The sequence below is a fragment of the Candoia aspera genome, chromosome 2, assembly GCF_035149785.1.
Source record: "Candoia aspera isolate rCanAsp1 chromosome 2, rCanAsp1.hap2, whole genome shotgun sequence".
Lineage (NCBI taxonomy): Eukaryota > Metazoa > Chordata > Lepidosauria > Squamata > Boidae > Candoia > Candoia aspera.
Window position 1 is genome coordinate 171,005,148 of NC_086154.1, and position 14,888 is coordinate 171,020,035.

General features: G+C 38.6%; 1 protein-coding gene across 1 annotated transcript in view; it reads right to left on the reverse strand.

The window, feature by feature from the left end:
- Positions 1-782: 782 nt before the first annotated feature.
- PCGF3 (polycomb group ring finger 3) overlaps positions 783-14,888 on the reverse strand; it is a 59,087-nt gene continuing 44,981 nt past the window's right edge. Inside the window, exons 6-10 of the mRNA XM_063294851.1 lie at positions 14,216-14,326; positions 11,814-11,902; positions 10,302-10,439; positions 7,575-7,655; positions 783-7,135 (exon numbers count right to left, since the gene is read on the reverse strand). Of these exons, the coding sequence (XP_063150921.1) occupies positions 7,088-7,135; positions 7,575-7,655; positions 10,302-10,439; positions 11,814-11,902; positions 14,216-14,326 (467 nt within the window). The 3' untranslated portion in view covers positions 783-7,087. The remainder of the gene's footprint in view (positions 7,136-7,574; positions 7,656-10,301; positions 10,440-11,813; positions 11,903-14,215; positions 14,327-14,888) is intronic.

Consider the following 14,888-nt stretch of genomic DNA (forward strand, 5'->3'; position numbering starts at 1 on the left):
ATTTTACAGTGCAATCTCCTGAAGCCAATGCAACTTTTACTTTGATGGAGAAAAGGGGGTGGGGGGTGGGGTGGGATTTCATGTAAAAATAAATTAAAACATCATGTTATACATATACAGAGATAATTAGTTTTTATCCGTATCTAAATGAAGTCAGTTAATCCATAATCTCAACATTCAAAAACCATAGCTGGACAACAGTTTTATTAGAATCAAAAGCCATAGATGTGTGTACATGAATTCTCCAGAACTTGTCAACAGGTGAATAGCACAGACACAAAAGATGAGGAAGGGAGGGAGGAAGGGAGGCAGGCAGGCAGACAGGCAGGCAGGCAGGAAGGGACTCTAGTGTTGTAGCCATGAAGTCTGCCAACGAATACTGATTCTTAATTGCAAGCCTTATGGCTAAAACCTGGCCTAAGGTTTGAATCTTCATAAACCAAATGCATTAGTCAACCAAAGGTATGTAGCTAACAGATTACACCTACATTCAGAGATAAAAAAAACACAAAGATCACTGAGACTTTCATCTACGACCTGCAGATGGGCAGGACTCACAGGCCCTAGCCTAGCAGGCAGTTTGTTCATTGCGATTGATTGATTATGTGCCATCAAGTCAGTGTCAACTCTTAGCAACCACATAGATTAGGACAATCTGTTCCTAATCTGATCTTTCAAGTCTTGTTCAATGTACTGGATTCCGAAGTTATTTGCAAACACAAAGACAGTTCTACCTGTTACACTTTCACACGCTTGAAAAACAGAGATTAGACAACTTTTTTTTTGCTTTTATTACAAGCATATAATATTAATTGGCAGAACACTGAATACAAGCTTCACTATCATAAAATCAAAACAAGCAATAATTCCCAGAAAGGCTTATTCAGACAAAAACTAGCCACCAATAGTACAAAAGTTACACAGCAACACAAAGCATAAAAAAAATGTAAACGTCCAATTGAAACCAAGCCAAAACTATGATTTTTTTTTTCCCCAATACGGCAAGAATTTTCAGTCACTTTATTATGCCACATAGTAAGGATAAAGGATTAAATGGTTGCACTGGCTTATTGTCCTATAACCCTAAATTGCCTGGTTGCTGTACTGATCAGAGTTTTTTAAGTAAGCTATTTTGGAGGACCCTATTAAACAATGGGTATGCACAGCACATCTTGTTGACTCCTCATGCAAGAACATGTGCCTGATCACACAACGTGTAAGGGAGATGGTGACCTACCAACATGTTTGTTTAGTTGGGTGTTTATGGACATAAGAACAATTTTAGACACATGCCCTTGGCCAAAGCTGCTCATTCAGCAATAGATCTAGGTAAGGGATTCCAGATGTCTACCAAAGAACTGCAGGGCAGTATGTTGAGAGTGTTTTGTAATAAACGGATGGTGGGCAGCCAAGAGAGAAAGCACTTGGCGCTTCCTCTCCCAGTCTTCCTTGCTAAACTCTCTTCTCCCTTCAGCCATGGATATGAATGTCTGCTTGCTGGGTTGCAGGGCAAGTGGCAGATGGGGAAAACTGTCCAGCACACATACCCTTACTCCACTGTACATTACCCTCTTGCCATTTTAGGGTTAGATATGCAAGTTCTCGGAGAATTTAGGGTTAGATACAAATTCTTGGAGCATGTTTATGCCACGTAAGTTCCACTTAGATAGGAAAGAGTGCTTCCAAGCCAACAGTACACCTCTGAAGAAAAATGCTGTGTTTTCTGTGCACATTTTGACTACAAGGTGAAGATATCCACTTGCAATTCTGACATGCAATGGTCTGCCTGTGTGCCTTGCCATCTTATATTTTAAATCTCAAAGCACACAGACAAATATATGCTAAGTTAAGGTATCACATGAAGTGTTTAACACCAGAGCAATTACCTGAGGAAATACAGAAACAGGATTTTTCTGTAAAATACAGTTTGGTCTGCAGTAAATGCATTTCTTATGTACTGGTTAAAATATAAAGTTATCAAACAGTCATAGTGTAGATGTACAAACTGGTTGGCTTTCTCCTATTGCATTTACAGCTCAGTTGCAAATAGTTGCAAATAACAATGTTAATAGATCTGCCACCCACTGGAAAAGAATAAGACAGTGAATTTCCCAAAGATTAATTAAATTGTTATGAAAAATATAGGAGCCAGATAAACTTTCCAAAAACTCAAATCCAATTGAAGAAAAAAATAGCACCCTCATAGTTTGAAGTCTGATATTTAAAATCACTGTATTTCTCCCAGAACATAAGAGATTGTGTCTAGAGCATTGCACAACCACAAAGAAATAAATATTTCCAGGTTCAACAGTATCATTATGAGAAATACCAGACATACCAATGGCACACAAGAAACATTTCTGATAGGCTGCAAGCTTCCACGTTTCACATTGAAGAGTTCTTGCCAGGTCACTGTTAAAATATTGCTGACAGGTAGTTCTTGCACACAGAAACAACTCCCATATATCACTCTTAAAAATCCCAAGAAAAGGGAAGGAAGAAGATCCCATTTGAATGTAAACTTAAAACTACCTACATTACCTTTCTCCAAACTGCAGTTAGTCGATGCTATATTTACCATTTAAAAAGTATGCCTAACAGAAGCATGTTTCAAACCTATTGCACAAAAAGCATAAAGTAATGCTCTCTTTATCCATACAAAAACATACCATTAAAAAAAAAATAAGAATAAATGGGGCCAAACTAAAATTACACTAAAGGTGGCTACCATAATGCCAATCACTGCTCTATGCTTCTGTTTGCTACTTTAAAACGTCTCATTAAAATTGCCCAGGACTTAAATTACAGAGTTCTGAGCTTTCCCCCTCTAAGTAACGGGAAAGAATTACAGAACATAAAGATTCCACGTCATCAGTAAATCACACCAGACCTTACAATAGGTGGGAAACAGGCAGACAGGTGCCATTTTTGGTAGGAGACACTTGTTTAGTGCAAAATCTAATTTGGCCCCTCACAAAAGGAAGGAAGAAGCTTGTAAAAAACATCTCACAATTTCATTTTATATGCCCATAAATAAAGCTGGACCATTGAAACCAAAAAAGTAAAAATAATAATAAAAAATACTTAGATGGTAAAAAGTAAGAGAGAAGGCTTAAAATAGAATAAATAATTTTATAAAGTTAACTTTTCAACCCCCCCATCTTATTTAAAATTCAATATTATATATTCTGATTTCTCTATCTTAAAAAGAAAATTATACCAAGCGAGACCATCAGCCTGCCTCATTCTGTCTGTCTTTTTGTTGCTAAGGATAATGCAACAAGACCATTTGACTGCATTCGTTTACCAGTGGTAAGCAGTTAATTAAAACAAAGAACAGAAATTACTTCACAGTTAATTTATATATCACTTAATCAATCTAGACAAACTTAATGTGGCCGGAGCACTTCCAAGCCACTTACGCTAGAAATGAAGACTTAAAGCCAGAAGTTCAACAGAATGTTTCCCCACCCAAATCGTTGTGCAACCTGCCCCTTAAAAGCTTCACAGAAGAGAGACAGCTGATATAACAAGAATCAGTTCTCCTGGTATTAACCATAGTTTTTCTGATAAAACAAGCCAGTTAGGTCTTTGAAACAAATAATCCCCAAGGGATGGCAGTTTCCGTAGGAGAAGAAATATTCTGAGAAACTGTTTAGAAAATGTTCTTTAAAAAAAAAAAGTATTTTCTGCCACTGTTGTTGTTGTCAGGCTGTTAGAAAACAGAAATAAACACTCATTTACGAGTAATAAAACCAGCCTGGGTGTCGACAGCTGGCTTTTGTTTCATGCACCTGATTACATATATAGTAATATAGCACCGTATCAAATTCAAGTGATTCAAAAACTCGGTAGAAACTTAGCAGTGCAGGTTCTGTAAACTGCTGCAGTCAAGAGTTGTGGGGTTGCAGTTTGCACCTTAATACTATTTAATCCCTCAGTTTAAATTATGCAGGGGGGCTCTATTCTGCATTTTAAGATGGCATTGGTGGAACAATTCAGCTGTGTATCTAGTCTGAGGTAGAGTTAATAGTTGCACAAGGTCATTATACCCTCCGAAGATTTAACACAGTTCTCCCCAACCTAGTATTCTCTAGATGTGTTGAAATATCAAGCCCACTGGCAATGTCTAGAGCGCCAAAGTTTGAGAAAGCCTGTTTTAACTGAATCAAATGGGCATTCAGCAGGGTGGCTAACTTTAAGGCTCACTAAGCACTGTCAGCCAGTATGTTTTCAGATAGCACCGTGTGGCTTGTAAAAGGGGAGGATGGGAACTTTTAAGGCTGTACTATTTATGGCAGCCTGGCACATTTTTCATACAGCCCTCCCATTCTACAAAGCTGTGTTCTTCCATTCAATAACAATTTTATTTATATCTCAGAAGATATTTTTCAGAATAATGGCAATAATTTATCATTAGTAAGCAATTGCTTATTATACAAATTCTATATAATTAAGAACTATACCTTTTAAGCGCACTTACTAGTAGAAAATCTCCTGCCACACACCCTATTAAATGAGGGCAAATGTTACAAGAGGTGCCAGCGCACTCATGTTCATGTCATATGGAGAGTGGAGAATTGCTTTTAAGGTGTGTGATGTACTTTTTTCAACTCTAGCTCATTGCAACGAGACATGCGCAGAACACTCTCTACCAAAAGATTGCCCTGTGTTTTTCATTTGTCCTCCATTGCCACTTCCATCGCTAATTAAAATCTTGTACATTTATCCAACTTGCTCCCATTTCTTCTTTGTTCCTCTCTTTGACTCCTTTGATTTCCGTCGATTCATATTTATCATCATAAAATTAGAGAGGGAAGTTTATGTAAGTCAATTCAGAGAGATGAGTTCCTAACGTACCCATGTGCTGCTGACAGGAGATGCCACAGGAGGAGAAGCCAGTTGATATTTTACAAAAATGTGATCCTTTTCACTTCAGCTGATTTCTTTTAAATCATCAGCATTAGGAAAGGAATGTATTTATCTGCTTCTAATAGAAATTATAAGGGGTTCCAGCGGTGTGAGAACAATTCATTCCAGAAAATGAGATCTAACAGCTTAATTGAATATATGTTGTCCGATGTATAACTGGTGTCAAAAATCACTCAACAGCACACAGAAAAACAAAAAAACCCCTTCCTGCCTCACTTTTGCATTTGCCCATTTGCATTTGTTTCCTGTCATAACCCTGTACTTATTTAGGTTTGTCCACTCACCCACACTCCAGTCACGTATCTCTGCTGTACTCTGCTGCGGCTTGCTCCATAGAGGAAACATCCCGTTAGCCACACCTGCAGAGCAAGAATATTCAGAGAGACAAGCAGCAAACACTGGCAAATTGCCATGAGTCCAGTATATTTACCATTAGAACATAAGCCTCAAAGTCGGAGTGACTTCCACAAAGGATGGAGAAGCCTCAAGTCTCCATCTTCCCAATGATCTCCCTGAAACCCAGCCCTCATATAAGCCACCTTCATTGGGCTATCCTCTGCTCCTGACTAGGAAACTGTTCAATCAGCACTGGGATTATAAGCAATAGAGCTAGTAAGACTGAGTAAAGGCAGCCCTCTGCACCAAAAAGAAAAGTCATGAGAAATTAAGAAGCATGCCCTCTCACCAATCCTTCTCAGCAGCTTCCTCCCTGTTCTATTCATATCCCATCCAAACTGGTGCCCAATGGAGGAAAGGCAGACTTGTGTTCATGCAAAGAATACATGTGCCTCTGCGTATGTATGTGCACATGGAAGAGAGACACAGAAAACATGCCTATATACATGCAACAAGGAGTATGCGCATGCATTCTTGGACATATTGGACTATTTAAAATCAATGACGTGGTTCCCCCAGATGAAGGAGTCTTACATATCCTTTCCAGATGAAGAACAACATATATTTTGCATGGTCCAAACTTGCAGGTACCACCACTGAATGCAACCTTAAAAAAAAAAAACCCTTAGGATATTAAAGGGAAAGCAGCATTTACCTTCACACACTGTTCCCACTTCTACTTAGAGAAAGTGCACTTACATAGTCTAGAGGGAGAAATGAATCCCTTGGGGGCTGGATTTAAAAATAAATAAAGATTTACAGATTAAGGCCCAAAAGTACCATAGTGCTAACTAAATCTGAACGTATAAAGATAGTTCAAGTAGAGAATTAGGCAAACACAATGGTCTTCTTACAGAAGCTAGAAACCAGCAGGAAGGTCAGTGAACTCATGCTTGTCACAAAATGCATGCTGCAGCATTAGTATTGTGTGTTCTTCAAAAGAACAATACTGGAGTTCAAGTAGTTAAGGCTGCTAAAGGCTTATTTCATTTTCTGAACAGGAAATCCCCCAGTCCAATATCAGCCCCAGCTATGTAAGTCACACATATTACAGAAAAAGGATTTTTTTTTCCCCAAATGCTCAGCAGTTTGGTGTGATCTGATCCAACTGAAACAAAATGGCAATCATACTCTTCCAATACCTTCATCAAATGAATCAGCAGAGGAACAAAGGGACAGAATCTAGAACTGTATCATGATGTCAAGTCACTGCCAACCATTAGATCTTTTTTCAGTGTTAAATACTATGAAGGGCTTACTGATAAACAAGATGCCCATGAGGTTTAAGAGACAGAAAACCTGGTCCAAAAAAAAAGAGAGAGAGAGAGAAAGAAATACAAGGCTATTTTTAAGTTAAGTCGCAAAACAATCCAAGAGCTGCTTGGTGACAACAAATTGAAAATTATATCTTTCCCAACATTTGAACCTATTTTGCATCTTTCAAGATGATGACCGAGAACTGAGCTACACAGAGGGAACTGTGAAGTGCTTTCAATGTCTGTAAACATCATGCTGGTAGTGTCCTTCCAAACTGCACTTTCCTTTTTTTGTAGAAAATAGTATAAATATTTTTACTGTCCCGAAAGTTGAGTTAATGCATCTCTCAGAGAAATATTAAGGATGATGGGGTGGGAAAGTACTACTGTTTCCAGGAATGGATTCTGCTGGTCTATGTCACGAGTGAATTAAGTGATGATGCACTAAGAAGGTGCCTGATGATAGTCTCTGCAAAAAGCCTTCCAGAAGGACAAAATAGTTCTTACAGCAAGTCCATTTTCGGTCTGTAATGTAGCAGTAGAGGTGCTTTCTGAAAAATAAATATAACTGCTTGAGGAACTCCCTGATGCAGAACATTAGAAATAAACAAACAAACTTTTTTCTTTATTAAGCTTAACCTTCATTTAGGACTCTGATGCCCACCGTTGTTGGCCTAGGAGCCAGCACAACCCTCAGGGTCAACCCTCAGCAGGCTCCACAGGGCTAGTCCTAGGTGGGGAAACTGGGCATTCCTGGCCTGAAGAGCTTGGTAGACACTATCTCTATCTTTGCCCCAAGTGACGATGTCCCCTTTATTTCCTGCCAAAGCTAAAACAAAACATAAAGGTAATTTCTGACCTGAGGCATGGAAAGAGAAGGACCAAAAGGAATCAGGGCATCAGTTATATCTTTATGAATTATAAAGTTAACAGTTTAGAGATTTAAATGGAAAATATTAAGTGCATCAATCATTTACCAATATTGCATACCTTAAATCTCCATCTTGTAACAACTACAAATTTGAGAGTATGGTCCTTGCCCAGAATTTCTTCATTGCATAATATATCCAGCTGATAAAGGAACAAAAGGTTTATATTTTTATTAAAGAGATCAATTTATGAGATCCAAATCATGATGCAATTAAAAACAAGTTTTTTTTAATGGCATGAAATAGAATGTTATGACAGTTTACAATAGAAAAATTGCCTCCAGGAATTTCTTCAACATTCTGGACCTTTCCAATATTGTAAATTCACGTAGGGTTTTAGCTCTAACCAACAAGCTGTAAGCTGAATAATATGTATATTCTATTATTTAGTTTGCCAGGTGGGTGGGAAATAATATTTCGGCACTTATGAGAGATGCACAGTTATTTCAGGGCATAACTTCACACTTCACTCTGTGGGATCACCATCTGCTCCATAATCTACAAAAGACCAGATATTCTGGCCTTATAGAAATTAACTAAAGCCAGAATATGAAAATTATTAAAGTGAACATGTGCAACTTCTGAGCATCACTGCTTGAAAAACCTGGGAGGGAAGGCCTGAGAAAATAAATTCTAAAACTGGTAGTTAAAAAAATGAGTTCCTGATAGGATTCTATATAGGATATGTGAAGGTTAACTTAATTAGCTGTTCAGGAAATTATTATTTCCAAATAGGCAAGATACAGGTAATAACAAACAGAAAATGGTAGGATACTTTAGTAAAAATAAGTGTCTCTTTAGATGTGAAATTTCTTACCTGCCTTTAATTTGAAAGCCAGGGTCTAATATCATGAAGATCAAAAACCTCACATAACCCTTTCAGGATAACCTATGTATGCCCTCAAAACATAGCAGATGTCCTATTTGACACATAAGTGGTTTGTACATTTATTTTCTCCTTCTGTTCCATCAGTTGCTGATACTAAATTTTACACTTAAATTCTCAGACTCCAAAAGTTTTGATCACAATTTGCCAGCTAGAAATTCTTTTGAGCCATTTTTAGTGTCTATCTGTTCCAGCTACTAAAGGAGAACTGTTTCTCTGAATAATGAAACAACAATGAAACAACAACCCCAAATTCTCCTCTCCACACATTAACAAGTTGTAAGAAATGGACTGGAGAAACTGAACAGCTTATCTAACAAAAAATACATTCACTTGCTCTAAGGATAACATAAGTATCTTATTCAGCCTTTCCTTCCACACACCCCTGTGCAATGGTAGGTACATAAGGTGAAACACCTAATGAACTGGAATGTTTCAAATAGGCAAGAATCTAGATCAGTGTTTCTCAACCGTGGCAGCTTTAAGATGTATGGACTTCAACTCCCAGTTGCCGGCTGGGGAATTCTGGGAGTTGAAGTCCACACATCTTAATGTTGCCAAGGTTGAGAAACACTGATATAGATCAAAATGAGCTTGCTCCATCATAGTCTAAGTGAAAGAAAGAAGCTGAGGTACACCTGAGTGACCAATGCTTTCAGTGGAAACAAACAGTAAGAAGGGGAAATCTTACGTTAACCAACAACAGATCACAGTAGATGGTGTGTGTGTGTTCTTAGTCAAGCCTGCCAATCAAATGGGAATTTAATTGTGCTATGAAATAGCAACGGTCTTTCTGCCCTTCATAAAGATCTATGATTTTTCAAAATCATTAACCTGAGGTCTGCTTAAATAAAAAGACTTCAATTTGATTTCCCAAGGAAACAAAATGTCTCTGCATGCCATTTACTAGATTATCATTATCATGCATTAGGACAGTATGTTTGGAACCCATTAAAAGCTGAACTATCTTTTTTGGTGCTTTTGAGTCAGTCCTGACTCCTGGCAACTGCCTGGACAAGTCCCTGCAGTTTTCTTGGCAAGGTTTTTCAGAAGTGCCCTTCCCTGCTTCCTAGGGCTGAGAAGGAGTAACTGGCTCAAGGTCACCCAGCTGGCTTTGTGCCTAAAGCAGGACTAGAACTCACGGTCTCCCGGTTTCTAGCCTGGTGCCTTCGCCACTACACCACACTGCCTCTATCTTTCTCAAAAGCATTAGTATAATGCCACATAAGAATCAGACAATTTTTCCTCAAATATAAGCCAATAAGTTTATAAGCCAATGAAAAATGAATGAAACTTAATTTTCTTGCTTTAAATAGAGCAGATTACCTAGACAGCTGGCTTTCAAGATATTATTTAAATAAGTACATGGCTTTTTAGCAGACATTAGTTATAACAGTTTATTCTCCAATTATTTGCTTTGAAATTTTACATCATTTTAATCACAATCCATCTGGTATGTAATTTAAAATCCTAAAGATAAAATCAGCAACTTTTTTTAATTTTAAGGAAATTATGTGACCTCCAGAATTCACATAAATGGCTGAAGGCACTTGCTTGTTCTGCAGAAAAAGAGTAGACTGTCATTTTGTACAAGTCTCTGCTAAAGGTCTCCCGATGAATCTTTCTCACCAGATATATTTACATTAATGCTTCAAGTGCAAACTAAGGAATATTGGGAAGCTTCAGAATCACATTTTGAGAACGAATGTCTTTTAAGGTATTGTTTCATTCTTATATATCAGTTAAGTGACTGACAAAGCATTCCTGTTTGAGGAAAAAGCAACCATCTATAAGCATTTAATATGATATTCTGAAGTTTAAAAAAAGTTAACGCAATTATTTAAAAAACCAGCCACATGTTTTCCTTTCTCTCATTTCTTTTACTATATCAGCACTGATTACCTCATTAAATGAAGAAAGATTAAGTTTTTTGGCAATGAACTTCTTTAGATGCAACACTGTAGCTTGTGCTGAGCAGCGAATCCACTTTCTCTTCAGTCCACGCAATTTGCTACTGTTGCATTCCAAGCAGATGCTTACCTTTAAGGAAAGAACCAATAATGGTTGGATTTTAAGTTGTCATTTCACAGCAGCAAAAGCAGAGAAATGAGCACACTGAACTATGTCAGGCTCAGGTTACATAACAAGGAGAAAACACAGAGCAGTGGTAGATGTGCTTAAATGCAGAAAGGAGACTATCTCGCATTCCCAGCTAAAAAGAATTGGTTGCCTGTGTTGGGAAAGTCATCTGACTGAAATCTGGAAGAGCTTCAGGGCAGAATGGAGAATAGTGAACTAGAGAGAGGTATTCTAATATGCTGCAATGCAGCCTTCTATGATACTTGGAGTTATTTTATCCAAGGCAGGGACAGTTGCTTTTCAAACTGGATTAAGTAGTTAGTTTGCAAGTGGGTGGCAATTCCCCCACTGGGAAGACAGTTTCTTATTGTGCTCTTTTGCTGGTTTGGTGAAGGTTGTGCATACAATGTTCCACTAATCCCATGGACATTTGGATCTATGCTCGTCCTAGAATCTCCAGGTTCCTTAAACTTCTAAATATATATTATTTTTAAAAACTTCCTCTAGCCTGAGACCTTTTCAGCTAGAACACTGGGGGATAAGTCCCAGGCCTTCTGCTTCCAGTTACTCCCAGATGTAAGCACAACCACAGTCACTCTACATTCTTCAGTGCAGAATGACATAAATTATGCAGCAAGGCAAAATGTGCAGAAACGAAATAACATTTCATTCATACACAATGTTCTAGCTAGATTTTTAGATCTACTGAAGTAGCTGGCAGCCATATAGGCAGACACTGGCTGGCAAAGCCAACCTACTGCTCCAACCTGTTGTGAATGGGAAGCAGTTTCTTTTTCTTTTGAAGAATTTGGAATAATGTGTAACGAATAGATTCAGCTAGTGGATGAGAACAAAGTTGGTAGTGAAAGGGGAGATGGCCAACTATGAGAGGGTCCAGCAAATTCCAGGACAGATGCCAGAGATTTCAGCCAGGTTTGGGAAGCCACAAGCAGCCATGTGTAGGATTTTAAAAGTCATTATAATATCTAGGACAGTCTTGCTTTCATTTTTGACAATTTCATGCATTTCTCTTTAAAATGAACCTCTCTAGCTATTCATGGAAAGGACTTCTTTAAAAAGGATCAATGTTATCTTTAAGCTAGCTCTACCCCCTATCACTTTTAAAGGAAAAAAACCCTATAACCTTAAACCAGTATTTCTGAACCTCGTCGACCCAGAGGTGTGGACTTCAGCTCCCAGAATTCTCCAGACAGCATGCTGAGAATCCTGGGAGTCAAATCTACACATCTGGAAGTTCCCGCACTGATATACACTGCCTTAAACCAACAAAAAGGGGAACAGCTGCTTAGTTCAAAGTTTATATTTCAACATTACCTGTTCATCACTTCTGTGATAATCATTATCTTCTTCCTGTTTCTCTTCTGATGTTTCTTTGTTTGTGCTCTCGTCTGCTTTTGTTTCCCCTTATGACAAAAGCATAGAGGATCTGTTACAAAGTGGAAGACTCCAGAGATACAAATATTTGTATGAAACAAAATGAAATCAAGATCAACAGCCTTTTCACAATTAAGCCTGTTGGCCACCTAGAAGTCAATTCAGATCTAAAATCCTCAATGCAATATCAGCATTATGTTTTGACAGGCTGTGCTGCAATAGCACTTAGCAAACTCCATCCTAAAATACATCCACAACCCATTTTAGTCCTGAGAAGCCTATTCTTTCTAACCATCCATCCATCCATCCATCCAATTTATATAGCTGACTATCTCACAGACATGACTCTGTGCAGCTCACAAAGTTAGAACACAAAAAAATCTAATCCATTTGTTTTAAAGTCCAACCCTGCTTTTCAACTATAGCTGAAGAAGCTCAACCAGTTATTTATCAGAAAGTAAAAATAAAGGAGAATTCTACAGCCAGCGAGCCATCTGTGCGACAAACCTTCCTATAATAATGCTTGTACAGAGAAGGCACTACAAAATGACCACACGAAGCAATTTGAGAGAAACTGGCCCTCTGCACTCATGGTAGAGTGGCACAATCTTCTGCAGTGAAGCTGTGTTGTCAAGAATATAGGGCTGCCACGGACTCTGGTACAGCAATAAACACTTGCCCAGCAGAGAAAAGATTAGCATTTACAAATCGTATCTGCCACAGAACTAGCAGCATGATCTTTCCTAGGAATTGTCCTCAGAAGAAGCCTTTGCCACAACACTTCACCTAACCATGTTAGCAGATAGTCTGTAGACTATGAAAAGGCAAACATTTTTGGAATTTTATTACATGCAGCAAGCTCATAGGACTTGGCTATTGATCATCAAGCATACTGCTTGATTGCTTGCTTATTTATTTATTGGAGAGATTTATATGGCCACTCAACTCACTCATGGTGACTTCGGGCACCTTGCAAAAATAAAACCCCCAATACAAAAGCCAATCCCCCCACCCCCCCGGTAGCAACAATACATTCAAAGGAACCACTTGATGGGCTCCGCATCAACCTGGGATCCCCAGGCCCGCTGGCAAAACCATGTCTTCAGGGCCTTTTGGAAGAGTATTAAGCTGGGGGCTAATCTTATCTCTGCGGGGATGATGTTCCACAGGGAAGGAGCCACCACAGAGAAGGCCCTTCTTCTTGGTCCCACTAGATACGAGACCTCCTTAATGTGTGGGACCCATAACATACACCACCTCCCCGATCTGGTGGGTTGGGTTGATGTAACTGGGAAAAGGCAGTCCTTCAGATAACCTGGCCCCAAGCTATATAGGCATTGGAATTGTGTAACTGGCAGGAACAATCAGTTTGCCATGGACTGTTAAGAGTTTAAATCAGGATTAATATCCTAGATCAGCAGAGGGCAACCTATGGCCAGCAAGTAGCATGTAACCTCTCAACACTCCATTTGCGGCCCTTCCCCAAACTCAAAGTAAATGGGGTTGAAAATTTAAGAACCTCTTTATTTTTTATTTATTTTTTATTTTTTATTTATTTATTTATTTTAACAGTTTAAGGAGCATTTTGCTCCTTTAACCCTGCACAAAGCCACAAAAATCAGTCCAGCCCCATCTACATTAGTGGTATGTTAATAAAACTACTATGCCCCATGGTGACACAAGTAAGACTTTGCAAACTAACAAATCTCGCAAGCTCTGTGTTCCTGCAGGAGATTACCCCAGATTTTGGACCTTTTTTTCAAATTTATACAATCGTTTATGTATTTCTTGGTGCCTGTAACCGTGTGTGAAATCACAAGGAGGTTTCTGACAGTGAAAAGACTGCCAAACCCTGCCCTGAAACAGAAGTTCTCAACTTTTTTGTTCTAGTGAGAGTATATGGCATTTCAAAAGAATGCTACAGGTTAGGCTCAGGGTTACTGACCTATATGCTTTAGTCAAACCACCATCCATTATTACAGGATACCCAACATTTATGGGTACCATAAGACTACAACAGAGAGGCTATATATGTGCAAATAATGGGGCCAGTTCCACAATACTGGGACTAAATGGGCCATTTCAAATCTTGGAGAAAAATCCAACTGTGAAGATCTTGTTGCAAACGCATGGATCAGAAAAGTGGTGAATGCGACAGCTTTCCAGTCATGTATTCACAGCAAATCACTAGTTTATGCAAGAAACAACAGTTTATATTTCTTTAGCAAGGTTGTGATAAATGTACCATATTAAACTAATCTAATTAAACAAAGAGCAAACAATTTCCTTTGGCAAACACAGTAATTATTCTGAAAAGGACAAGCACATGCATTTCTATTTACCATTACGGTGAGAATCTAAATGCTGCTTGGCTGAGCACGTCTCCCCTTTGATGTCACCTGGTACTTCCATGCCCAATTTGTGGTAGAATTCCCTCTGCTTTTTCATTTCCGCTGTTTAACATTTTAAAACAGTGTCTTTAGCTGAGAACAGTAGACTTCATCAACTCAAGCAATGTATTCCTCTCATTTGTTTAGAACATGTAACAAGAGCCCCCTCTAATGTTCAGATGGTTTTTTGTAGCCAACTCCTAACAACTGGACAAATCTGAGGATTTTAAGAACATCCCATACAATGTAATACAGGTAGTCCTCGCTTAACAACCATTCATTCAGCAATGGTTCAGATTTACAACGGTGCTGAAAAAACCAACTTACAACCGGTCCTCACACTTAAAACTGTTGCAGCATCCCCACAGTCACATGATCATGATTTGGGCACTTGGCAACCGGTTCACATTTATGACTGTTGCAGCATCACATAATCATGTGATCGCCATTTTCAACCTTCCCACTGGCTTCTGGCAAGCAAAATCAATAGGGAACTGCATGAGTCTCCTAATGACCATTTGGTTTGCTTAACGCCTGTGATTTGCTTAACAAACACTGCAAAAAAGGTCATAAAAAGGGTTGGATTCACTTATTGACTGCTTTGCTTAGCAACCAAAATTCCTAT